Raw genomic sequence first — 27,797 nt, forward strand, 5'->3', positions numbered from 1 at the left:
AGGATTCTATGATTTGATTTTTAACATGTTATTTCCCTCTATTTAAGTTGTTGAACTGTGTTGCACCGCTTTTGCACTTCGTTATCCCGGCGAGGTTCAGCTTGGGAAGGTGGCCAGCGAGCGTCCAGCGAGCTACTGTATCCCACCAGCCCCTCAGCCCAGCCACAGGTGCCACACGCTCCCCTCCACGGTGACCTCAGCCCCAGCATGGTGGGACAAAGGCGGCCGTCTCTCCAGGGGCCAAAGGCCGTCACCATCCTCCGGGATGGCGAAGCACCGCTCCTAAGGGGTTCATAAGCATCCCTCCGGTGTCCCCCGGGGAAACGCGGGTACATTTCGGCCCGGACAGCTGGGGCTGCCGGCGGGAAGCTCCTCCCTGGGGGTGTAGCACAGGAAGGGGTGGCGGTCGGGGGAGTCGCGGAGCTCCCTGCGAGGCGGCTGAGTCCCTGCTGCCCGCTGTACTATGCGTGTGTCTTGTGTTACAGCCATGCTGCACATCGGCGGCCAGAGCGAGGGGCGCGGGGAGGAAAAGGCTGTTTACACAGACTGCAAACCGCCCGGGGAATAGTGCGGGAGAGGAAGTGAGCCGGGCCGCTGTCTGACTGCCCCGGCTTCCTGCTCGCTCCCTCTCACGGGCAGGCGCTCACACACACACACACACACACACACACACACCGGCCCAAGGGGAAAAAAAAAAAAAAAAAAAAAAAGGAAAAAGGGAAAACAAAATCAGGATCTCATTACTAGAGCAACAGAGAGCCCGCAGAAGACTGTCAGCATGGAGAACCAGGGAATTTTACTCAGCTCCCTCTAGACTACCAGGAGAGAGCGGAAAAGTCCCTCAGCCGCTGGGTAGGTACAAGTGTTGCTGCGCCCGTCCCGGCTCCCGCAAAGTTTCGGGGGGCTGCGGGCAGAAGAAGGGGAGGCCGGCGGCTGCTGCGGAGCCGCGCTCCGCTCGCCGGTGGGCTGGCAGCGGGGACAGCCCGCGGGAGGGAGGTGAGGCTGCCGGGCACCGCGGGGAGGGGGCTCGGAGCCCCGCACGGGGCCGGGGAGCCCAGGGGTCCTGCCCCGGGGTCGGGCCCGGGCAGCGCGGCGGTAGCCAGGCAGGGGGCGGCGGTCGGGGGGCGGGATGCCCGAGGAGGCTCCCGCCGCCGCAGGGGCCCCGCGCCCCGGGGGAGGGTTTCCCCGGGGACCCCGCCGCCCCCCGGGAGCTGCTGGTGCAGGTGAGGGGACGGACCGCGTGTGTGTGTGTGAGGGGGGATGCGGGAGAAGGAGCCGGGCCGTGAGGAGGGGCAGGGCCGCGAAGGAGGCGCCGGGGGTCGCGGGGAACCGCGGGACCCCGCGCCGCCCGCCGCCCCTCGGCGCTGCCGGGGCGTATGGCGTGCCCCTCCCCGGCGGAGGCGGCCGGCGGTGCCGCGGGGCTGCCCCCTCCCTGCGGCATCCCGGTTACGGCGCTCGGCGCGGCGGGGGCCGCTCGGTGCCTGTCAGGGCGGCGGGGGCGCCGCGGGGTCCCCGGCGGGCGCTGCGAGGCCGAGCGGGGCCGGGGAGGGCGCGGGGGAAGGGAGGGGAAGGCTCCTGCAGAAACTGAAGAAGGGGCTTTAAAAAAGAAAAAAAAAAAGTGTCGGGAGAGTTTCTGGCTTGTCTGGAAACAGCAAGACTAATTGCCATGCGCTTCCGGTTTGAAACTGGCAGCAGACAACATCTTGAAAATGAGTCACTGCAGCTCACAAAGAAACTCTGTGGTTTTCTCCTTCTCAGGTTTATGTATTTGCTCCTTTTTACAGTTTCCTTTGTAGTCTTCTACCTTCTCCCCGGATCTCCCCCCACTCGCTTTTCTTAGCCACCCCCTGCCCCCAGACCCTCTTGGCCGACGTGGATAGTTTCCACCACCAACTGAAAAAAAAACCCACAAAAAATGTTTGTAAGGGAAGGAAAAAAAAAAAAAAAGAGAGAGAGAGAGAGAAAGGGAGAGAAAGTGGAGAGTTGTTGTTGGATCTGGCTTTGCTGAAGGTTAGAGGGACTCTGATGCTGCAGGGGGAAAAAGTTCCCTGAATTTTCCACTGGCTGCAGGAAGAGAGCCCATTTAGTCATGGCTAAGTAATGTCTGCACACACACCAACTAATCTCATTAGGAGTTTCCGTTCCCTAACACAGGAGGGTTTTGTGAAGCCCTGTCAGCCTTTCTAACGTTGCAGTTGAAAGGGAGACAAGTTACATCTTTATTTACTTAGGAGTGTAGTGCTATGACAATTTTATATAATGTAGCATCTTTTTAGTCAATGAGGACTCCAAAAGTCAATCATTACATTTCGCTTCAAGCTGAAAGTTGTGATTCAACTCGTATTTTGCTCATACATACTTTTCAATTATTTCAGATTAATTTATGCATAAATACTTCCATAGGGTGAAGCACAGAAATGGGGTAGCAAGATGTCTGTGTTATGATAGACATGTTCTATGCATGTCTGACAACTACATGTAATTGCAAAGTTAAAAGATTTTTGAGCCGAGATACTGAGGTGATGGCCAGATTTGAAAAATATATTCACCCACATAGCCTTCCTGTACTGATGCTTTACATGTAGTTTTCAAATGATTTTGTACATACCAGTTTTGATTTAGTGGTTTGCATAATTACTTTGTGGTGATTTGCTTTCATAATGGTCATGAAAGGAGTCTATGTTCAGAATTACAAAGATTTTTGCCATGCCCCACCAATCTTTAAATTATAAGTAAAAACTTTTTGTGGGGAAAAAAAAAAAGTCTGGAGGAAACAAAGAAAATGGATTCTTGCTTGCAAGTGGATTTTAGCTAAAGGAAATGTCAATAAATATGAATAAAACGGTGTGCATTAGGCAGGAACTTACTTGAATTATCATGTGATAGCATTAAACTAATTTGCAAATATTATGCAAAAAAACAGTGCTTGCAGTATACCACGTGTTTACCTCTGAGGATCTGCAGTGTTTCTTGCACTTCCTACGTCCAAGTGGCACAGAAAAGTTCTTCATTAACATCACTACACAGAGGACATCTATTAGTGGATTAGTGACACAATCTCCAGACGCAGATGTCTCTCGATTTTCTAGCTGGGCAGTGAAGAATTTTTGGAATAGTGTACAAACCAGACAATGCCTAATCTCTGTCTCAATCAAATGCAGCCATCAGGAAGTGACGGATTATTTTTCAGTTTTGGAGGTTTATTTCTTTTGTAAAATTCTCAATTTTAGAGAAAGAAGTGCAATACTGGACATAATGTTCAAAATCCTGTTGAATATGTTATGGATCAGTTAGCGTGGCATACAACACCAAAACTTACTGAGGATGTTTCCTGGCTCTTACGATCTCTCTCCGAAATATGGACATTAAATCGTTCACCTATTGCTTTAAATATTGCTGGAATTTCAGTGTGCTGTCTACTGAATCATAGTAGATGAAGCACACACATTCATACATACATACATACATACATATATACATGTATAGTTTATCCACACTGTATAAATTTTGTATGTTGTGTTTGTTCAAGGTAAGTGATGTCCTCAGGAAGACAGATGTAGTAGTAGTGTACTTTATGTTGTGTGTTCTGTAAATTTGAAAGACTGAATGAGAAGGAATCCATAGATGTGTTAAAAATACATTTGGAGTTCTGGAAGTTCTGTCTGGAATAGGAAAAAAGAAAATCCAGATATCATGTAATGCATGATAGTTTCCACTCAAGTAATTAAAAAAGTATTAAAGGTGCTTTTATTGTAAATATAATTTTATTCTTCACCTGTCTAAAAATGTGTTAGGAGTATATATTGTCTGCTAAATGCTACAGTCGTTGCTTATATCTTGATTTTTCCAAATCAACTCTGTGAGTTGTTCCTAAAAGGAAAAACCCACAGGCTTATGTCCTTTCTGATATCACCAACTCCACCTAGATGCAACAGCTGAAATAAGCAACTCAGTCTCAGGGGAGATACTCAGCTACAGTCTTCCTTGTAACTGTTTATAACACCACTCACATGGACATTTTTATTTGTAGGAACAAAAGTGTATTTTGTTTTATTTGTTAGCCATTCTCAGTGCTTACTAATTCAGAGTGGTTCTTTGCTCCTGTTACTTAATGTTATTTCATTAAACTTAAGCCATGGAAAGAAATCAAGTATATCTCTCCAAAGACTGAAATATTTCCCCTTTGCTGTGCAGAAAATCCAATTATGTAAACTTCGCCTTCTTGTTGTAATGCCCTTCTTGGGATGGAGGTATTCTTATAACGGAGTTATTCTTAGGGGCAGCTATTATTGGTCAAGTGAACACAAATATTGATCAAAAACTGGTTCTGAAGGAATTAGCACAGAATGAGAGTCAATTTTCAGGTTCACCAAGGTGCATGGAGCTTGTTGCTTGCTCTGAGGCTCATATGTTTACATTTAGGAAGGTATAGGAAGGTAGCTATACACAACACACAGACATGAAGGTCCATGAAGTTGTACAGAAAATACAAATCTTAGTCTTGGGAATGCAATCACATGACAACGTGTCGCTTCAGAAGAAAGAAATAGGTACCGAAATAAACAGACGTTTGGCTACTAAAGATAAGGGAGCGCGGGATAAGGAGCACCCACACATAGTTGCTTGTGATGCATGTATTTATAAAAAAGGATTTTAACTGGTGTGTTTTGGTGACATCATATAAAATTTGTAAGTTCATGTAGTTACCATTATCTCTCTGAGTGGCTCTCTGCCAAAATGCTAAATAATGTAAGATAGTAAAGAACTGATGAATTAGCTAGTACTTCCCATAAAGATATGGCAGGTTGGACTCCTTTGTGCAATGAGATGATTTATCAGTCCGTGGCTTGGTTCTGGTGGAGGTGGCTCCAGTGCACGGCATGCCTGGATGCTGCTGCTGGAATCCATTTTGGAGCTGTGACACTGATTATAGGACAGTTATCCTGGGCCAGTTTCAAAGAGCACTGTTGGTTTTGAGCTGCTGTCTGTGCCTGGTAACCACACCCAATGGCTCATGCCACAGGCTGTCACTGACGGGCCTGTGGAAGTCGTGTGTGCCGCGTATCCTTGGATTGATTCACCATGGCTTTCTCCTCGGTGTTTCCCACAATAAGGAATCTCATTGTCTTGAATCATTAGACAGATGTTTACTTCATCTGTGGCTTGTTAAATGAATCAATGAGTATTCTGGAGGCTGTTGAGAGCTCTTGAAAGACCGAATGTGTCTGTTGTCATGTTGAAGTATTTTGTTGAATAATGAATGATTAAAGATTTAGTCATGATTTTGAGGAGAATGTCAAGGTGTAGGCACAGGAAGTCCAGCTTCACTGCGCCACAAAATACAAGGCTGTGTGGATGGAAACAAAGCAGATGAAACAGAGTGCCTCTTACCTGTGCACTTCACAAGAAGAAATTCATCTTTGTTCATAAAACTTTCTTTACCACATTGTGATTTTATATGCCAGTAATTATATCAGATTTCAGGTTCTTAAGGGTTTGTTGTTAAGAGTGGATTTTAATTCAAAAGCTCTTTGAAGGAGACTTTTCTAAAAGCTAGAACTAAAGAAACACCTGCCAATAAGCATTGATACAAAAATATCACAAAGGCACTACTTGCCAGATAATTCAATGCCAGTTAATAACTGTATAGTCAGTTCTGCATTTTTATTTTTTTATGAATACTGTGGTAGTTTTTTTGCACTACCAAAATGTACCCTGAAGCTGATCTGCTCGATAGCTGCAATTCCTGGGCAGTATCTCATATTATACCAACGGACAACTAAATATTTAAGTAATATTTTAAAATTACATTGCGGCTAAGAATATAGGAGGCCAATTTTGCCATGCCCTAGGCAGGTACAACTCAGCTGAAAATGATAGCTTCTTTACTGTTACAGAGTTCTCAGCACCATGTCTGATTGTGGGCTGCTTGCTCAAGCAGCATTGCTGTGTTTGTCTACAGCAGTGGGGTTTGTCCTTGTATCTGTGGATCCATAATTATTTCTGAGCAGTTGTGCCCGCAGTAGTGGTGCTGCAGTGCTTCTGCCTCTCCCTCAGGAGGAAGGTCCACTGATCCCTGCATGCGTGGGCCAAGTGTTGAAAACTGTTCAACTGCATGATGACAATTACAGACATGACACCTGTGGACTTTCAAGATAAAAATCAACTATGTAAAGAAAGGTTTTTGAAGACTATAGCATGTGATCTGTCTACATCTGAGCAGTTAGATACAGCTCAGGATCTTCAGGACAAGAGTTCCTGTAGGAAGCCACAAACTTATTTTGTTTTGATCTTTTAAAGCACTTAGGCATGTATTTACTTTTGAGTGTGTCAGCACTTCTGTTAATGCACTGAGACTAGTTGCATGTTAAATGTAACTAAGGCACTGCAGTGGCTCTTGCTTGCTCTGTGAAGGGTCCTCCTAGTCCTTCATAGCTCTAAATTTTGCAGTGTAAGGATGTACTGAGTGTGTGAATGATACAGCCCATTCCATGGCTTCTCCCAGACCCATTTCAGGGAGTTTTTTCAGTCACATCTGTGTCTCTGCTTACCGATTTTCTACCCAATATTTAAAGATTCAGAATATAACTTGGATTATTTTTGCAAATACCAGTTTACTACATGTTAATGTGTTTTGGCTCTTGTGCAAGCAATCCTGTCTTAGTTTTTTGAGCTTTATGGTATACAATTTTCTTATCTTGTGGCTCTTCGCTTGAAGATCATTTGAAGTACTGTGAGGGGAAAACTCATGTCTTACACATTGTCTTCTATTTTTCACTGTTGTTAAATTATGTAAAAAATATTATGTGATTTTTATTATTATTACCAATCATGCAAATTTGGTAAAAGCTTTCTAGGATCTAACCTAAGTATTAAGTCCTAAGTCCCATTAATAATATTTTACATGATGGGTCTTTTTCTGAAAATATTAGTGAGCAAGCAAAAATGTTTGTGTAAAACATGGTTTTGCAGTTGTCCACTAAAGAGTAGACTTGGATTATATCCTTCATCTAAATGATCTAAATGTTTTAAATCAAATGTCCTGCTATAAGTTTCCATTCCTTATTTTGCAACACAGCTGATAGTTCATCTGGAAAACGTTTCTATTCCACATCCATTTGCCTCTAATGTGGTGACAGCACCTCTTTACTATGTCTCTGTATATTTCTTCTTTTTTGTTGTTGTTTTTTTAAATGAAAATTGATCAGATGTGTTTCAGTTTAGGCTTTTTGAGAAGGATGCTAATGTCTGTTATTGTTTTTAAATGTTTACATTGTGGTAGTGTTGAGTGGCCTTTGCCGTATCAAGTCACAATACAGCACAAACAAAAAATTTATAGACTAAAGTACTACCATTATCTCTTTCCAGCAATTAACAGTAATTCATGTGAAGAAACAGTCTTTAAAAAGAAAATAAGAACAAATTCCTTTTGCAACTCAGTTAGTGAAATCTGGAGAAAGCTGACAACCTTCAGAGAATTTCTTCCATACTACACTAACATAGCTGAGATGGCAGTGTGGGTTTAGATTCTGGATATAGACCTCTGTGAAGTCTGGTGACTCAGAAGAGACTCAGAGCAAGTGGCATGTGTGGTCAGTTTAGCAAACAGTGAGTGTGGAATAGGGCTGGCACAGAAAGGATGACTGCAATGCTCCTTCAGTACTGCCACTTCAGTGCTGAAGCCCTGTGATGAAAACGTTTACAGAACAGAGCAGTTTGATTCCCAGGGAGCAGGGCACAATAATGCTGACTGTGCAGTCTCATCCAAGTCGAGGAGAGGGAATAGAGTCTTTGCATTTTATTTAAATGTATAATTTTATGCAGAATTCAGGATACAAGTCAAAACAGTGGCCGTTACATATCCTGAGCAGCAGAGACATTGACAAACCAGTTGGTGCATTGATGTCACTTCTAAACGTGCAATCTGAGCACTATGTATAAAGCAAAGTTTGCTGTAGTCATTGAAATAGTGTCTCATTTGTCTCTCATTCATAGTTTGCAGCAGCTGTGGGAATTAGTTTAAGCATACAGGACACAGTACAGGGGAGTGACAACCAGATCTTCTCCTGGCTGAGATCTCATGTATTCTATGACACATTCAGTGGGGTATTCTAGTGTTTGATAAATGAAGTTAGGTGAAACATGTGGGTGTGACCTGCAGGTCCTTGTTGGTGTAGTAGGCAAGTGAATAATGTCAGAAGATTAAAATATTTTAGTTGGGTTTTGGTTTAACTCAGTGCATGATAAACACACATATTAGAACTTTGGTTAGCACTGAGAAGATATAGTAGATCTTTGAGATTTTTAGGTGTAAGAATATTTCTTGATTTATGTTTTCACTATGAGATAATAAAAATACAGACCTTGACTAGTACTGTGACTTGTTGCTCATTTTTTATGGCTAAGGAACTTACACTTTGGCTTGTGCTCCAAAAACTACCACAACATAGCTAATATTCTGGGAAGAAACTGTCCAGTTAAATGATTCCATATTTGTAGGTTACCATCTGCTGAACTGCGTTACACCATTTCTGGTATAACAAATGCTATAACTGACACCCCTTGCAACATGACAATTTGCAGGTAAACCTGAATGTTATTTAATAGTTCAGTGACTCATTTTGCTAATCCAGCAAATTCTGAAAATCCAGTTTGCATGGTAAGGCAAGTCTGACTACCAGTGTAAGCCATGATGATCTTGCTGTGCTTCAGGTTTCATGAAAATTGCCAGCCACCTTGGTTTTCCTTAACAGGACTCAAAGAACTGTTTCCTGTCCTTTTGGCCAGGTTCCTCTCTGCTCACAGTATGAAAAAGACCTGCTTTTCTATCTGAGTTTTAGTCTAGCAAAAATCAGTGGCAAGGGGAAGATTAGTTTAAACATGTGCATATGAAATGTATTAAAGCATCATTTGAGACAACAGATAGTAATAGTACACAATTTAACATATTAGAGCCACTGCACAAGTTACAAAGGATTCAGTCTGTTGTTGTAGAATTGAAAATTTTAATACTTCATTTAAAGAAGGGAGTACAGATAAAGCATTTACATTTGGGAGTAATCATCTCTTGATATATTAAGTAAACTTTCAGAATAGCCACTGTTCCCAGAGGCTGGAACCTCTGCCCTCTTCAGCTCTGGAAACATCAGAAATTTTATATAGGATGGTCATGTAATCATGATCTGTGTCCTATTGATGCTGACAAAAATATAAGAGGAAGTCATATGGGAAAAATAAACATATAGGGCTGGCTTTGAAAGCAGGAGTTCCTCAGATTGCAGCCTAGCATGTTGCCAGCATGCCACAGATGTGCACCACATGAGCAGACAGAAAGCAGTGTGAGGAGTCTGCACTCATTTTGTGTCTGTCCCAAGGTGAAGGGTTGGAGCCATTACAGATTTATGTAGTTTTGTTTATGGCTAGCTTTAGAAATAATTGAGTGGGTTATTTTTTAAGCCTTCACAGGGAAACAACCAGCCATTTTCCCTCTTGCTAACGGCTTTAACTCCAGTGGGATTAAAACTGTTTCTTAAACTGCATCTTTACAGAAAATGTGAAAACACTCGTGTTGTAGAGATGGTGTCATCACACCTCTGCTTGGCAGGCAATCAGTCCTTTGTTGTATTAGTTTGGAGATTGCAGAACTTTCTTCCTTTGGACATCTGCCTCCGCTTTTCTTTGACTTCGGTAAAAAAATTAAAAACTGCAAACACTGTATTACCAAATGTACCTACTTGAAGCATTACTGGATATATGTGTGAGTGCTTTCTTCTCCGCGGTGGAACTTGATGTTATCCCTTAATATTTTGCGAGGTCTTGCTGCTGTCTCTTTTGTGTTGCTCTTAACCACAGGAGTCACAGGAGTCTGTTTATTTTTTTAAACGTGCTGGGCCATAACAGTGGGTATTCTTGCTTGAGAAGGAGAGCTTGTAAATTTTTACTGTAAATAATATTTTAAATTAGAATTTGAAGTAAAAAGACGACTGTTATGCTGGAGTAGCAGAGTAGACATAGGTAGACATAGCTTGTATGACTCTGTTAAGTAGATCGTCCAGAAAAACCCTCTGTGTTTTTTTGGCACGTCCTTAAACCAGTCCGTGTTTGTGTGGCAATATTACTGTAGTTTTGCAGTAAATCGGAACTTGTGCGCTGGGGCACCCCTGCGGTTTTCTCTAATATTTCCACTGGGTGGTGCTGCAGGAATTCCTTTTTTTTTTTTTTTTCTTTTTTTTTTTTTTTTTTTTTTTTTTTTTTTTTTTTTCACTTGAATCTGCATTTCCCAGAAAGACGCCTCTAAAATATAATAGGAGGAAGTCCTGATTTAGAAAGTTTTTGCAGTTTCAACACAATGGAAGGACTTGGAGGATGCTCTGACAGGAAATGTCCTGGTTGCTGGATGTGGAAAAATTACCAGCATTCTGTATCATACACACAGTCAGTTCCCTAAGGTGTCCTGGGTAAGGATTGCACCACTAGTTTGATTTATTACCTTTAACAGAGAAAGTTCTGCATCAAATGAAACCATATTTACACACCTAGTTGAGAGCTTATTTTTTCAAGCCCAATTAAATTAGCGGTAAGATCTCCTTTGATGAATATTTGGAAACTTTCTGAGTAAACAAAGTGATATTTGTTTTTTCTCTTTTCTGGCAGAATCACTAACTCCTCACCAACCACATCCTATTTATCACCCATGAAGCATCTCGTTGAGAAATAAAGTGTTCAGACTGACTCAGCTTTTTCTTTCAAATAGTTCTGAGCAAACATTTGGACAGATTTGGCAATTGTCTTTAAATTGACTATCTCATGATATAGTCATAGTTATACAGATGAATTTTCAGTGAAAATGTTATGGCTGACTAATTTTTAAATTATTTTGGAAAAGTTCCTTTTGTTGATTGACACTCTTGCTTAAGAAATTAAATGAAAAACAAGTGAACTTCAAAATTTTTAATAGAAAATAAAATGTAAAATAGAAAAATTGTCCTAGAGGATTTATAAACTCTTCAGCTTTTCATATGGACATTCACTTTAGAACTATGTTTAGGATGTATATAGACACTGCCTTATTCCATATTTTTCTCTATATATACTCTTTGGTATTCTATATAGCATGGAATTTAAATATGGAATTGTCTTTTTTTAAAGCTCATGTAACTCTTTATTTTCCATGTATTAATAGATTTTAAAATTAATTTAGTTAAGTAAAAGTCTCCATTTCTAGTATTGAGAAATGGTGGTTAAAAAACAATGGCAAAACAGTCACATTCTTGCACATGGTATTGCAGCAGTCATCTCAAGGGTTAAAATGAACCTGAGACACTTAGAAAAATAAAACCAGAGCTGCTATTACAAACTGGGACAGATGTAGGAGGCCAGGTTTCCTGTGGCCCATTTTCCAGTTTCCTGGCTGCAACCTGCAGAAATAAAGGAAGCCAAATGCTAACGTGAATGAGAAACTAACAATGCCCCACGTCGCGCTCCTTGGAGAAACGTGCTGGGCAGAATTAGGATACAAAAGCAGAAAATGGATGTACAAAAATGTACACACGTTTTCCAGAGTAGTTTGAAATGGTGAAGAAAGGCATCTGTTACTGAGAAATGCTGTGTGCTTGCAGAAGCACACACGTGCCTGTAAGGGAAATGTAAGTGGAGGTGTGTGCCTGCTGTGATGGGCCATACCAAAAGGATCTGAATCTTTTGCAGCTGCTTTGGCTACAGAAGGAATCAGCAGTTTCTTCATATGCTAAGGGAAATTAATTTCCCTGCCCTGACTCAGCCTCTTAATCCTTTTCATGTACATGTCCAATCACCATCTTTCTGTGACTACCTATATGGCATTAATGCTGGCTAACATTTCTTGTCTTCCTGATTTAATTGGTCACCAGCTGGTTTTTTTCAGCCTCTGGGCACCCCAGCCAGTCTGTCCCACTCAGCTGTCTCTCTTCTGCCCCAAGTCCCACAACCTGGTTTATGGCTCAGGCTCCGAGATGTTCCTTTGCAGACCCTCTAAAGCAGGAGGGACTGGTTTTGATCCTAATGCCTGGAGGGATTCCTAGTTTTAGCCTTCAAACTTGTTCATGTTGATTGCCCAGGATCAGCAGTTTCTCTCTATTTTGGAAAGGCTGTAGGGGAGCTAACATGGAGAAAAAATCCAAGTAGGAAACCTGGACTACTTGGGAGAGCAGAGCAGAGCTGTGTTACAGCTGACACATGATTGTGTGGAAGCTCTGCAGAAGTCCTGAATTGCCACAGAGTTGCTTTCCAGTTTTTTGCCTTTTACATGTGGCTTTTCCTATGCAAGAGTCCTACAAAACTTAATGCTGCAAGGACTATCTTGCTTTTCTCACTTTTCCTGTCATAAATCTTTCCAGTACTGAGATTTTAGTTTGCTAGATTTGTCTCCGAGCCTCCTGGTTTTCTACCGCGTTGACTTAAGATGCCTTGCTTATTTGTTTCATTTTGCCCAGCAGGTTAATAACTGTATTTCTGGATCTTAGTGCCACCTTATTGACTGACATTTTATCACATGGAATTTCATATGTATTGTCTTGTTAAAAAAAGAAACTGCCTATGCTGGTCATCAGCACATATATTATCACTTCTTAACTATTTCTAGTGTAACTTGCATAATGTTTTCATAGTGGTTTTTTTTCATGCTGGTTGAAGCCAGTCTTCATTTGCTAAAGGGAGAGAGAGTATTTGGCATGTAGGCCCTTTGCCTAAGTGAGGAATTTGGGTAGACCCTTTACAGGAATATCATGTCTCAGGTGGGACACTTTGCTCTATGGATGTCTCTGTCCATTTCCATTATCATCTTCAGGGAGAGCTTATGGTGTTGACTCTGCTGCTGCTTCAAGTTCAGGGATTTCTGCTAGTTCCTCAGTTTGGTTGAACTAGGAGTAGAATTATCAGTACAGATACTTTGATTTGCTGCCTTCTGGCATCAGACCTAAACTTAAAATTTGGTGTGTGGAGGGCATGTTGTATCACACTGATCATGCAGTTGGTAGGGTTTATATGGGGGCAGGCACATTGCAAGGAATGTAAATTGCTAATGCAGATGGTGTCAGTGTGGTTCCCTGTCACAGCTGCCAGAGAAATGAATTTTCCGAAAACTCAGTCCTGAAATACCATTTTGCTGTCTAACACAGCATTTCCAAGTATAATTCCTTTTAACTATGCCCGTAATTATTTGCATCAGTGGTAGTGAAAATGATCACAAAGTAAAATTACTGGCTGTCTAGGTCAGGTCAAACTAGCAAATTTTGTTTCATGGCTTACAAAACATCTTTGACTGTCAAGTCCATTGTATAAATATTTAAAAAATGGTAAGATGGCAAAATCAGATTTGTCAGAGTTAATGGATTCAAAAATTGACTCTTTTGTCTGTATGAATTTTGATTAGGCTTTCCATGGCACAGGATGTGTTTCTAACATAGGTTGTGTTTCTCATTCTGTATCATTCATACGTGTCACTATCTAAATAAGGGTTTCCTTAAAACTATCTTTTCTTCTAACCCATGTTATTCAGTATGTGGTTCTATGTGTTATTTATTGCCCTGCATTCAAATATTGTACTGAGCACAGAAGTAAGAGGAATATTTTTATTACTATTTAATATTAATAAAGAGTTGAATGAAATGTGGTCACTGTAGGAAATGACCGCATCCTAACAACTCTTTCTGTCAGAGTAATGCAAGGCATTGAATTCCCTTTGAGTCAGTAAAAATTCAAAAGAATTAGAAAATGCATAAACGAAATATAATGTTTTCTGAAGATCTCCAACTCCTCACAGTCATAATTTATTATGACTTTTAATACAGGTACCAGATTTTTTGTTGAATTACATGTCTTCTAATAAACCCAATACATCTGTTGTGATTCTCTTGCTTGACCACTCAAATGAGGCACAAGTTAAGCCCTGTGTAGCCATTCTGTCCTCCCAAGGGGACAGTTAGTGCCTTGTGGAATCCAAAACAGTTCCCATAGAGAAAGGCAGATTAATACTTCTGTTGATCTGTTTGGAAATTAAATATTTTGTATCAGCTAAAAAATCCTGTCACTGCAGAATCTTAGATTTTTACTAATGTTCTGGGAAAAATGGGAATTTTCCATGGGAAGAATGGGAGCTTCAAACAAAGTTTATTAGAGAAGCCTTCCCTCTGAGTCACGGGGTGCAGAAGGGACCACTTTGCTTTCCAAACTCCTTCTCAGAGAGGAGTCCAGGCAGAGCATCCAGCTACAACTATTCCCCTGCAAATCACATTTTACAGAATGGAAATAAGATTAGCACCAGTTTACCAAATTCAAGAAATCTGAGATTTTACTTCACCATATATCTGTTTAGAACAAGGCTTCTATTATAGGTAGTTACAGCTGTGAATATTCAGTGCAACTCAGACCTGAACACCTCCAGTTTGGTGGTTGGAAGAGTAGGGCCATACAGTTAATGATCTGCTGAAGATGTAATTAGCATGATCTGCCTCATGTAGGAATCATACACACAGTTGCTGTACAAACAATATGGGAAGCTTTATACAGGAACTCAGTGGCAGATGGAGGGATGGAGCACAATGCAGCATTGAGCTGTTTTAATCTCGTTTCTGTAGGGGCAGACTTGGGTCATACCAGTAGAAGATTTATGCACGTACCAACTGAGCACACTGATGCTGAAGTCTGAGGTATACAGGTCCTTTATAAAGCCTGTTCAGAACCATAGGCTTGGGAGAGTTGATGGTCAGGCAAGACAGGGTTGTGAGGAGCTGCCTAAATCTAATCCCAGCAGAGCCATCTGCCCTGGGTCCAGCACCTGAAGTGACCCCCAGAGATTATCCATGGATCTCAGCTGGAATAACTGAGCCACTTCTAAAAAGGTGGCAGTAACCTTTTATGCAATAACTTGATGGGAGTCACCTCTTTTTGCTCACTGGGACCTATGGTTTGTGGAGTGAGTATCCCTGTGGGATTCTCTTGCCCAGTCTTGTGCTGTTCATGCATTTTACATTATGCCTATGGCTGAGTTGCCGTGAGCACCACAGTCAGTAGATAAAATGGAATCCAAACCTGTTTACATTTTAAGGATGATAAGCATCAGAAAACAGGCTCATAATGGAAAGTGTAGTACAAAGCTAGCTGTAGATTACCCTGTGTGTTTTCATGGGCAGAGGTGAATGGGGATGGAGCAGGCTGCAGGAAAATGTTTCTTCACTTTGCATTCAGTTCCCCCTCACCTCTCTTTGGAGCCACAATTGCTGATCTTGTAGTTTAAGATCTGGGTGAGAGAATTGTGTCTCTGAGGGATTACACTCTTTTGGGTGATGATATGATGGTGAAGTTTGTGTAGGTACTTCTATAATTCTCATCCCTCTTTACTTTTCTCAGCTGAAGTTCTGATGACGGGTCTTTCTAGCATGGGACACATTTTAGTACAATTTTGAAGAAAGATATTTATACATTACTTACAATTTTCCAGAGCAACAAAAGGTCTGTTTGTGATTTCTTGTTAGGAAGAGTTGTATGATGCAAGCTGAAATTATGTGGGGTATGGCTGCAAAATACATGATGTACAGAAAACAGGATTATTAAAGAGGAATATGATTGTATATAAATACATCTTTTTAGCAAAGTAAATTGCAGAGCTTACAAGTATTAAAAAGTGTATCCATGTATGACATGTATCTGTATATTTATGATACCAGATTAATAGGAACACTATTATCTATGAAGTTATATATGAAGTTATGAATATATATGAAGTTATAGATAAATAATCTGTTAAAGATGCTAATATCTGCAAAGAGGGTGTAGTTCAAAGGAACTTTTAAAAGCTGTAAAGTGAGTAACTGTCAGGTATATTTAATCCTAGCTATGAATTTTTTTTCTTGCCTTATTCTGTGTGGAAAAGGATTTGTATAAAATTGCAATGAAGCAAATGCAAACGTTTGAAAGTGCCAAACCGTCCATGTAGGCTGTTCTGTTTCCAGGATCCCTGACAGTCCTAGGAGCCTAAGTCGACCTTTTAAAGTGCTGCATAGTTACGGTGTCACTCAGCTGGGCATCAGTGGTTTTGTCTTTGTCAATCAGACGGGACTCTCAGTTAATTAGAGAAATGAGGATTTTGAAGAATAGTAAAATCATCGTTGATTCTGCCAACCCTTGTTTGGCCAGGGTACTTAGAAATTATTTGGACCAAAATATACCTCCAAATCCCGTTTTTCCACAAAACCGTTGACGACATTCTCTAGTATCATTAACTTGCTTTACAGTCGTGAAGCTCATGCAATTATTTTTTTTTTTTTTCTAAATATTCGTGAACGTTATGCACGGTGATTTCCTTCATGCTGGGGTGGGGCAGAACCTGAAGAGGCAGCTGTTCCCGCAGCCTCCCGCTGTCCTGTTCCCTACCGGGGATAGCTGGAAGTCTTGTGCCCTCTTGTGGTACGCACATCCAGGGAAGCAGCCGGCAGCAAGCCTGGCATCCTGTCCGTGTCATCTGCTCGGGCAAAAACAACAGTGTATTGGGGAGCAAAATGAACGAGAGCGCTAAAATTCGTGAGCTTGTCTAGGTAAAGACAAAAATACCTATTGTTTCATGCACAGAGGTAAGTCAGGTAATAATTAGCCCCATTAGCACCATAGTCAATTAATCAATACCAGCAATAAATCTGTATGACATAACATATCCAAGTTAAGAATCAGAAGAGGCCAAGAAAAAATTATTTGATCCAGTGTTAATGTGCTAAGGCTGGGAATGTTTTTGAAAGTGGGTGAAAATTTCATTTAATGATTCTATACTTTACAAGGTCAATTTTAGCTGCCTCTTCATTAAAATGATAGGTTGTTCGCAGCGACAATGCTCCCAATTTTTAAGTTGTGTATACACTTGTGCCAAATTGGAATATAACCCGCCTTCAGTTTATCCTTTTATTGCAGTGCCTGAACAAAAGGTTTGTTCTAGGGAGGGCTCAGTAGCACAAGCAGTTAGCAAAGGAAAATGATACTCAAACAACCTTTGAAGAGAAAAAAAATATTCAAACAACCTCAGATATGAGACTCAGGCACTGTTAAAAATATTCCTAATTCTCAGTAGTATGTATGCAGGTTTTTAATATCATTTCAGTGGACAGTCATATTAAGTCATTTTCTCCCCGCCTTACATGTTCCTTTGAAGAGTGGTTGCTTACAACGAATGGAAGACGCCAACTGGTGGTGGTCTTATATAATGTGAACTTTGTGGGCAGTGTTTTTCTAAATACTTCCTCTATTTTATGTGTCCCTTCAGAGAACAGCAGTGGGAAAAATACTGGAAAAGCAGTGGAAGACCTGTAGGTCTTGTGGATGTTTGGTTGTGAATGATGTGATAGCTTCGTTTTCTCAATTATGTAGGATGACTCCTGCACAGAGCTTATTACTGAAATGAGCGCTGGGTGGAACACCTGCTCCCAAATGTTTTTCACACTGTTGCTCTCCTTTGTCCCTTGTAGGTATGGAGAGTGCAATCACACTGTGGCAGTTCCTTTTGCAGTTGCTGCTAGACCAGAAACATGAGCACCTCATTTGCTGGACGTCTAATGATGGCGAATTCAAGCTACTCAAGGCAGAAGAAGTGGCTAAGCTGTGGGGACTCAGAAAAAACAAAACTAATATGAATTATGACAAGCTGAGCCGGGCGCTCAGATACTATTATGACAAGGTAAATTTTGTTATTCTCATGCAGACTAAGAAAATAGAAATGCTACCAGTTAATATTTCTCCTCTCTGTGGAAGTTATTCAGAAGTTCCTCTAACTAGTCAAGATACTAGAAGGAAAAGATTGTAGAACACAAATATACAAATATTGTAGAACGCAAATCTTGCGTATTCACATTTCTCAATTTTAGACTCCAGTAAATTCAAGGATTTTCCAAACTGTTTCTGCACCCTTTTTTTGATAAATATGACATTGTTTTTACTAATTGATATTAAATCTTCCCAGGGTTAGTTCTCCTTAAATGGATATTTTTCAATACAATATATAAATTCCAAGTTACTAGGTTTTACTATTTCCTATATTCTTGAAGATAATACTAATAACAAAGACTGTTATAGATTTTGTATATTAAAAAGGAAAACTTCATAGCCGTGCTTAGTGGCCTAATCAAGTTTTCATCTTGATTTTCAAGATGAGGAGAGGAGATTATACAGTGAGTAATGGCAGTGTTCAGCACAATTAGGGCATGTTTGGTGCCTGCACAAGGCAGAGGAAAGTAGATATTGTTTCTGGACTGACCTTAGAGTACTGTTGCCATGTATTATTTGTAGTGCACTAATTCTTGCAGGGCACAGTGCCATGCAGCCAATCTAACACGATGATCAAAAACCATGTTGACTACAAATTAACAATAAGCAATTGGATGATCAGACTTCTCATAACCCACAGGGGCTCCTTCTCCTGAATTTTTTTAGTTTCAGATTTAGAGGTGTTAGTGTTTTGTCCACTAGAAGTCAGATTTTCCCACTTAATATATTTCAAAGGTGGCCTGACTGAGAAGCCAAGCAGTTGGTGTGATGAATCCCCTTCAGTAAGTGCTAAAAAGGCTTCTGCTCAGCGTGGGGAAGCTTGCTTCATTATATGACTCCAACCCCTCTGGTTATAAACTTGACTGGGATCAATGGAGACAGAGTGCCTGCTTGTGCATGAACAGCATAGCCAGGCAGAGCCCAAATATGCTGTTAGTGACAGAACAGACATTGCTTAAAAACAAGGAACAAGATATTTGTAGCACTTACGCTTTGAGATCTCTCTGATCTCTTTGAAGTAATGGAATATAATGGCTTCTTACCTGAGACTCCCTTGCTTCTTCTATTCCTTAACTTTTTTTTTTTAAACCCCTGTTCTGTTTTCAGTTCCCTGCCCCCCAGCACACACACACACACACACACCCACCCACCCACCCACCCCTTTGTCATCTGTCTTGTCTCTGCTCAAGCAGCATCTGCCAGAGTGGCTGTACAGTTTCTTCATCAAGGCTCTGGCTGAAGCAACTGCTTGCTGTTTGTAGAGATGGTCTTCTGTCTGACAGTTTTATCTAAGCGTAGTACAAGGATTTTGCCCATTTTTTCAGGTGTTCTGCAGTCCAGTGGAGGTCATAGCTCCTAGATGGAAAGAAGCATAAGTACTTTCTTCCTTGTGTACTGCAGTCGGGGTTTGAACCCCAAGCCAAACCTATGGCTATTTCTATTTAAATTGAAAGAGTAACTCCTTTAGAACAAAACAGTGGGAGCTTCTCACCCTGTGGGCATAGTGTTTTGTGGCCTGTAGGTTCTCAGACAGTGGAGAAAGGTGGATTATTGGGAGAGTGCAGAGGGGCAGAGCAACTTGGTGCAGGTTTTGAAGTGTGAGAGATAATGGCATAAGATAGCAGATAGTGAATCCTTGTAGAGTGGCAGGGTGTGCTCAGCAGTGGGTTCAGTCCTAAACGCTTCCTCTGCCTTCAGTTCAGTCTATACTGCATAGCACAGCAGGGAAGAAGTCCAGAAAGGGAGGAAAGGCTCCTTGACATTCTTCCTTCTCCCTGCAGAACAAAAGAGGAAGGAAGGACTGGGGAGGTGAAAGAGCCTCTCTCAGACATTAATGCTCTTTTCCTTTAGACCATTCACCAATTTGTGAGATAAACCCAAAAGCAGTCTAGACTCTGAGGTAGCCTTAAGGAGCCTTCTGAGATCCTTGTCCCCTCCCTGCTTGTGTGCAATGATGGATGTGTTGTCAGCTGGGGGTGCTGGGGCAAATGGGAACACACTAAACAAATGGGACACACACTGAGCTGCAGATGGGGGAGTGGCAGCAGGAAAGATGAGGCAGAGCTCTGGACAAAACTTCGTTTGCACCGTGCAGTTATTGACAGGGATTTCCCTACCTATAATCTGAGTGATCTGGCAGCATGTGAGTTTGAGACAGGGGTCAGTGATTTTCCAGAAATTATGGTAGCACATGGGCTGGACCTACCTTTCTTGGACTGCACTCTGCTTTTACTGCATACAGTTGACACTGAACTAATGTTTCATGGTCCATCTTTGAAATTATTCACCATGGAGAAATAAAACCTGATTGCTGGATAAATGCAGGTTTATGAACTCTGCCTTTTGCTTGGGGGGAACACTGGCTTATTAAAATTCATCACCTGATTCATCTGAACTTAAAAGTAAATTAATTCCACTACTGGAGAAAAATAACACAATTAGGACAAGTTCCTTAACCTGGCTTTAAAAGCAAGCATGACAAGCTGTTGAGGCTGATGGCTAGATTTATGTTAAGTTCACTTAAAAAGCACCTCAGGAAATGTAGGGTACGGCATGTCTTGATTGTAATATGCTGCCATGATTATAGTTGCTAAAGGTTTGTAGATAATTTGAAGACTCCATTTCCTGTTTCATTTGTTCCCGAATTCCTCCCCCCACACCCACTCTTATTTTTATTTAATGCATTTCCCCTATTGCCTCAACAGAGCAGTAGCACAGATGACAGATAGCACTGAGGAAAGGCATCCTGCACTCTACCTACAGCTTGTGTCCATCATGTCACACACTTTTGCCAGTCAGAAATCTTTTGTAATGCTTTCAGGCAAGGAAATGCTTCGGCGCTATTCTCACACACAGCACTTTAGCTAGAAATAAAATAGCTTTAAAAGTAGGGTTAATGAGTTTATTTTTTTTCCTCAAGTTACCTAGTTATTTTGTTTTTATGGTAGATGTAATAGCACATATCTTTTGGAAGTCATCAGGGGTTTCAAGAATGTTGAAAAAACCTATGAATATTTCAAGATGACACCACAAGAGAGAAGCTAGTGAGTTTTCCCATGAGGTTTTTTTTTGAGAGAAGGAGGGTGAATCCAGAAAAGTACATGCTGATACTAACATTAATAGGATGTGGCAGTACTGGAAGTCAACTCCTCAGAAGTTAGAAATAAAAGAATCACCGTTCTCTGGATAACCCTAATGTTTGCATGAGTTATGCTGCATCTTTAATTACACAGTCACATACTGTTGTGATGAGCAGCTATTCAATATTTTTGCATCCTCTGAACAGTACGTGGCCCGAGGCTTTACTCAGTGAGTGCTATCCACTCAGTTTCAGTTTTAGTTTCGGTTAATGGCTGCCCACTTGTTTAGATGGCATGGCAGTATGATTTATAGTATTAAAATAATATGGTCTGCTTTGTGCTTATTGCAGTGCACGGATGGGTGCTCTCAGGATTCAGAGGTGCCAATACATTCACTCCCCTCCTATTAGATCAAACCCAGTAACCTGGTTACTCGTTCTTATTTTTAATGTCCAAATGTGGGTGGAAGCATGGAAGAATTGTTTTGGACAAGGGTCCCTTACCTGGGTGCTGACTGAACTTCAGGATATAAAGTGATAATGAAAACTTTTATTTTACTTTTGGGAAGGTCTTCTTGTAAGACATCTCAGGGGAAATAGAATCCTACAATGAAACAGTAGCAATGTGATTGTGCCTGGAGTACCAACTATACATTATGTAGTGGTGCCGATAAGAGGTGTTACAAGGAAATACTTTAAGGGGCATTAGAAAGTACCTTTATAGAAAACTGGAAGGAGCTTCATCCAAGAGGGATTTGTGAAAGTCAAGAAAGTGCTTGGCTGAAATGGCATAAATGGTTATATAGTGCTATCTGTATGGAAAGATGGGAGTAAAGAATTTGACACTCAGCAAGAGGTGATAGGTAGAGGAGAAAACCCAAGAACACCTGCCTCAAAAAGACACATAAAATAGTTCATGTTTGATGTGAGAGGAAAGGGATGTCCAGTGAACTGCAGCAGAGAAAACAGAGAACCTGGTCATAGGTGCCAGCAGAGAAATAGCCTTTACCTTCCAGAGGGAGGTGATAGACTGAAATCCAGCTAAATGGGAGCCATGATCTTCCAAAGGTCAGTACAGGTGCGCAGTGTAGTAGCATCTGTGCCTGCATCAAAAATGTTACAAAATCTGACTTCTACACACACAGTGTAATAAGCATAACTGCATAACCTGTGATGCTAGCAGAATCTGCCTGCCTGCACAGGCTGATGTGGACACACTCGATTTTTCAGAGCAAACCATCTTGCCAGCTGATGTACTTCAGACATGTGTGAGCAGCCCTCTGTCTGGGTAGGGGTCCCAGTAGCTGGAGCACCCTGGATAGGTGGGAATTTGTAGCCTGTGTTCCTACACAGGCTGAACCCCTCAGTACTCTTAGAGCCAGGGAACTTGCAACACATCCAAGTGGGACTTAGGAGCAGCAGCTACAGCTCCGGTCTTTTTTCTTTTCTGACCAGGGGTGTTCAGTGCAGACAAGTTCATTCTGCTCTGTCAAAAATTTTGAGCTCTCAGGCATCCTGATCATAGGTCAGTTCCTGAAAAGAGGGAAAAATTGTATTCCTGCTTCTGAGATCCCACATTAGTCTGAAGTTTGACTAGGAAGTGGATCCCATTTCCCAGCTCAGTCTCCCAAGTAGCTCCTGCAGCCCGCAAACTTGCTAGATAACAGGTTTGGACCAAGCCACTAAAAATTCTCCAATCACCCTGGTAGTATAGTTGCACATTTGCTGTCAATGGCTCAAACACGGAGTAGGAGTCTGATAAAACAAACCCACAAACACATGATCGATTTCAGCAGAGCATATGCAGCGTTGACAGAACCCCTCCCCAGTATAGTCTAGTTTAAGCTGCAGGGAGAACCAGTCCACCGAGCCTTTGGCATCCAGCTCAGCCAGCTGCTCCGTGGACAGGGGCAGAGGAGACCCATCCCTGCAGCTGGTGATTCAGAGCTCTCGGGTGAGGCTGGCTTTGGAAGGGCTCGTAAATTGAGTTCCTGAAGTGTTGGGGTGTGAGTAAGCCTGAGCTCCCGAGCACGGCCGATGTGCTGGAGCAGGCAGCAGGCACTGCTCTGCCCGGCTCCTGTCAGCAGCTTTCCAAGCACTTCTCAACAGGGTGGGGTGGGCACGTTTGCTGTAGTCACTGTTTGGTACACTGTGGGCAGAGGAGGGGAAGTGTAAAGTGTTCAAGAAGACAATAGAAGAGGGGCATTCCCTGCTGCCTGTCCTCTCTCTGAGTGTCAGAGAGTGCTGTCTATTGATAAGACTTTTTTTTAACCTGTTGGACTGGAGCCCTTGCTCTTGTCCCAGTTGCTCATTTCTTCTCTGCAGCAGTGGCATGGACCCAGCAGTCCTATCCTGGCTCCCTGCAGCCCTGGCCAGCAGCCCTAACACTCACTGCAAGTCTGTTCATGAGGGAATTTACTTGGAAAATTGAAACAACAACAATAAAATAAGGCTAAATATTCACACACACTTACTGTCCTGCTACCAAGCAAGTGGTCTAGTCTTCCTGCAGTTGCAGGAAGGCACAATTCTTTGCCCTTTCAAACTGCTTATTGTGGTGCCTGTCACTGTCTTCTGTGGTTTGAACTGTCATAGCTCAAAATGATTCTGACAGATCACTGAGGTGATAGGAAAAATACGCTGCTTTTAACCTTCAATTATTTGTCAAAAAATATGGAAAAGTCAGTGCCTTTCCGAGGCACTTCGTTAATTTGTGTCCTTATTTTCTCTTGCATGCTGGTGGAGATTTCCTCAGGCTACACATTTAAGAGAAGCCTGCAAAGTGCTTGAGGGATCTGCACTTGAATCTTTTCATCTCCAGCCATCGTTAAGTGGGTCTTTGCTGCAGGCTGGCAGAGTTGGAGAAGCAGCACTGCAATGCTCTTAAAATATAACTGTATTTAATAATAACAAAGGAAATATAAACTCACCAGTCCATTCAGTTGCTTTTTATAGCAATGTTCCCCCATTTCAAGCCTGCATCAGTGTAAAAGTGTAATCCTTAAATACATTTAATCTTGTTCTTCTGGGAGTCACATTTTCCAAGGAGGATCTCAGTTGCTAGCACTTGATTTAACAATAATTCAAAGTTGCCAGGAGCAGGGGTGAGGCATTATTTTAAATTAAAAAATATATATTAAAGAAAGAAAACAAAAAGCCATTTGGGATGGTTTTTTCATATGTGAGTATTTTGGAGGTTTTGCTCTTTGGATAAAGAAAGCAATATTGAGAGTGTAATCATCCAATGTTGCACCTAATTAGCAGTGAAAAAAAAAAATAATTAGGCCAAGCCCAAAGCTATGGGAATTAAAGCTCATGCAGATTGAGATTCTGTGGGCTAACTGTCCTGAACCTCTGGAGGGTAAAAAAGACATTGCAGCATCTGCCAGGTGTGTAGATGTGTGTACAATTCAGCATGGAAGAGGGCAGTTTGTGCCTTTAGCCTCAACTTGCTGAATTTAAGTCTTCTCTTTGCTACAGATCCCAGTTATCAACTTGGGAAACAACATTTTCTGTTTGTGCCGCAGCTCCTGACCTGTGATGCAAAGTTGCATCCCAGGATTCTTTGTAGGGTTAGTTTTGTATTCAAGAAGGTGCCTGAATGAAACGCCAGGACATTCAGACAGATGAATTACAGAGTGCAGTAGCTCAGCTAAAAGACAGAAGAGGTTCTGATACCCAAGTGCAGATTCTTCTTTCCCAAAATGATTCTTGCATTTGAGACTAAACAACGTGTAATGCAGGTAGTACAAGCACCCAGCACTACATGTTGTCTGTATATAAAGAAAGATGATGTTTCTTTTCCTTTTCCTTAGTTTTCTTTTCATTTTCAGTCAGTTTAACAAATGATTCCACTGTTGGTGTCAGAAGCGTGGTAAAATGAAAAACCAATTTTATTTTTAGGAAATTTGTAAATATTTACATTCCCATATGTACAGCAAAGCAGATGTCTGCAGAATACCAGCTGGAGGTGCAGCAGATGTGCTGGACTAAAGGGAAGCCTCTTGGAAAGGATTTTTCAGAGGGGATTTAAACTCTCCACCAGGGGTTTCAAGAAGAGAGAAATTAGCATGGAAATCTCAGGACATATTTCTTCTTTTGTTTTGCAGCACTTGGCTTAGGGTGGTAAATGTTCCGGTCCCTAGGGCAGGCCTGTGCCTTTGTGGAGGAGCTCACATATCCTTGGGAATTGTGTTAGAGCAGGCAGCCAACCTGGGTTTGCAGGAGTGCTAGGACTGGAAACAGGATGCTCATAAAAAGTCTCAAAAGGAAACAGTTCTTTACATAAAGGGGACACTTCAAGAAAAAAAATAAATGGTTCTACAAACCTTTGAGAGGTTTGGGACTTTTTCAGTAATTAATTTCCATAGTCAGTTTAGACTGATAAAAACCTTCTGCTTGCACCAATGAGCACCCTGAGCCTAATGCAGGCCTGGGGATGGTGCAGGGGATATCACAGGACACAAGTACTTTTCCAGCCCATGCATGAGCTTGCATTTTTCACAGATATAAGTTCATGATTACTGACAGAAAGACAGTCACTGTAAGTTTAGCTCTATCCTTTCTGTATGTGGTAAGAATCAGAGGGTAAATAACTGGGGCCAGGAGGCTGAGGTGGTTTTGTCCCTTGCAGACATTGTGAGAGTACTTCATCCTCAGGGTAGTTCCTGTCAGTTTTAGGAGGCGTGAATGAAGGAGTTTGCCTTTTTTGTGGAATGCAAGTGATGGCATGGCTCAAATCCACAAGGCAGCAGAATTGCTTTTACTGGAAAGAAAATGTTCCCAAGCTGCTTCAGAGGAAGCAGAAGTCAAACAGGCTACCAATAGGTCTTTGTCACCAAGTGATGGTGGTTTTGTTGGAAACCATGAGGAGCCAGGAGTGGACTCCCTGGCTGAGCAGAGAGGTTTTGGAATAACCCAAGAGGGATCAGCGTTTGGACCCCCACAAAACGACCTGCGTAGTTTGACAAGGGAGCAGTGCCCCCCGTCCTTATGCATGCAGTACTGGGTGCCTCTGAAATGCTGATTTTTCTAGCACCTTCTTTCTATTTGCAGAACATCATCAAGAAAGTGATCGGACAAAAATTTGTATACAAGTTTGTCTCATTTCCTGAGATTTTAAAAATGGATCCACATGCTGTGGAGATCAGCAGAGAGAGCCTTTTGCTGCAGGACAGCGACTGTAAGATGCCTTCGGAGAGCAGGGATCAGCACAAGCACAGCTTGTCAGCACTGAAAAGCACAAGCCGTAATGAATATATCCACTCTGGCCTGTACTCCTCTTTCACTATCAACTCTCTGCAGAACCAGCCAGACCCTTACAAGACAATCAAAACAGAAAAGCTGGAGAAGTCAGAAGGAAACACACCAGTTGAAGAAGTCCGGACTGTTATCAGATTTGTGACAAACAAAACAGACAAACAAGTTACGAGGCCCATGGTGTCGTTGCCTTCTACTTCTGAAACAGCAGCTGCCTCTGCTTTCCTCAACTCCTCAGTATCAGCTAAAATATCTTCCTTAATGCTACCCAACAGTGCCAGCATTTCATCTCCATCATCATCCTCCTCCAGGTCACCATCTCTGTCTCCCACGTCACCCCTCCCTACAGAACACAAGAGCTTCTTCCTTGACTCCAGCTGCCATGACTCAGATTCCCTTGAGCCTCTGAACCTCTCCTCAGGCTCCAAGGCCAAATCCCCATCTCTTCCCCCAAAGGCTAAAAAACCCAAAGGCTTGGAAATCTCTGCCCCACCTCTGATTCTCTCCAGCACCGACATTGGTTCCATTGCCCTCAACAGTCCCGCGCTTCCTTCGGGATCCCTGACTCCAGCTTTCTTCACTGCACAGGTAAGACCTGCCTGTCTCCAGGCATTCCCTCCATGGGGCCAAGAGTGTTAGTTCTGTGGATCTGTCACTATCTGATGGGAAAAAACCCCCAACATATGGAAAAGAGGGAAACACAGCAGTGCTCTGAACAAGGGGTGGAAAGTAGGCTTCTCCTGGGGTTTGTTCCTGCGTGAGTATGGGAAAAGCCATCACAGTTCACAGACTGCCTGAAAGAATATGGAGATGGGCAGCCATTAGTGAATTGTTTATCAGTTCAAACCAGCCTTCAGATCTACAAAACAAACAGGAAAAAGCCAAAAAGAAAACCAGAGGGGTTTTGTAGGTCACAACTTGTGGGATGCTTTGTTAGATTTCTGTACTAGATGTTGCATCCATTCGAACTGTGTGATCTTTTTGTTAATTTCTGAATACAGAGCAAATTAAGTGGTTTCTAAGGCTCTGAAGTCAGTTTCAATTTCTGAAATTGTACAAATTCACAGAGTACTTGCCAGAGCTTCCCTTCAGTACAGACCTACAGAATAACCAGAAGGTTATTTTGGTGTTTTTTAATAACGTATTTGTGGTAATGTCAACAGTGAGTTCTCATTTTCAAGCTAGTCCATGAAAAAAAGCCTAGGAGTTCAGAGCAAAAGAGGAAAAACATAAAGATATGACTCAGTATGTTCATTGGTGAGTTTTGTCTTCCAATACCACCTCAAAATTAGAGAAAAAATTCCAAGAATAAAATTATTCCGATGTGGAACATCCCCCAAGATCCCCAGCCCTGAAGCAACAGCTGATGCAAATACGAGCATTGAGTGTAGCAAACCAGTGAGTAAATAAATAAGGACAAAGGTGTTTTTTACAAGCCCTCCCTCACCTCAGACTGCCTAGAAGACATATGGTGTGCAGAATCCCATCACCTCTTCCCTGTTTGACATGTTGGAGATGTTTGATGCAGGCAGCGTTGTGTGCCTGCGTGGCACAAAGGCCTGGCAGAAGTGAGAGTGTTGGCAAGTGCTCTCAACCAGCACAGCACTTGCTCTGCTGAGCTTGTCAGCTGGCTGCAGAGCAGGCTTGTGCAGCTCAGGCACACCTGTAAGCCACTGAG

At 42.0% G+C, this 27,797-nt stretch overlaps 1 protein-coding gene across 2 annotated transcripts in view; it reads left to right on the plus strand.

The window, feature by feature from the left end:
* The first annotated feature begins 413 nt into the window (after positions 1-413).
* Positions 414-27,797, plus strand: part of ELK3 (ETS transcription factor ELK3) — a 36,817-nt gene continuing 9,433 nt past the window's right edge. Inside the window, exons 1-3 of one of the 2 annotated variants that reach the window (XM_066183412.1) lie at positions 416-852; positions 17,487-17,695; positions 25,916-26,707. In XM_066183412.1, coding sequence (XP_066039509.1) covers positions 17,489-17,695; positions 25,916-26,707 — 999 coding nt within the window. In that variant the 5' untranslated portion in view covers positions 416-852; positions 17,487-17,488. Of the gene's footprint in view, positions 853-17,486; positions 17,696-25,915; positions 26,708-27,797 lie in introns of both variants that reach the window. The other variant, XM_066183413.1, reaches the window with a different exon arrangement.

The sequence above is a fragment of the Chamaea fasciata genome, unplaced genomic scaffold (assembly GCF_029207755.1).
Source record: "Chamaea fasciata isolate MVZ Bird 193981 ecotype frontalis unplaced genomic scaffold, bChaFas1.0.hap1 SCAF_5, whole genome shotgun sequence".
Taxonomy (NCBI): Eukaryota; Metazoa; Chordata; class Aves; order Passeriformes; family Sylviidae; genus Chamaea; species Chamaea fasciata.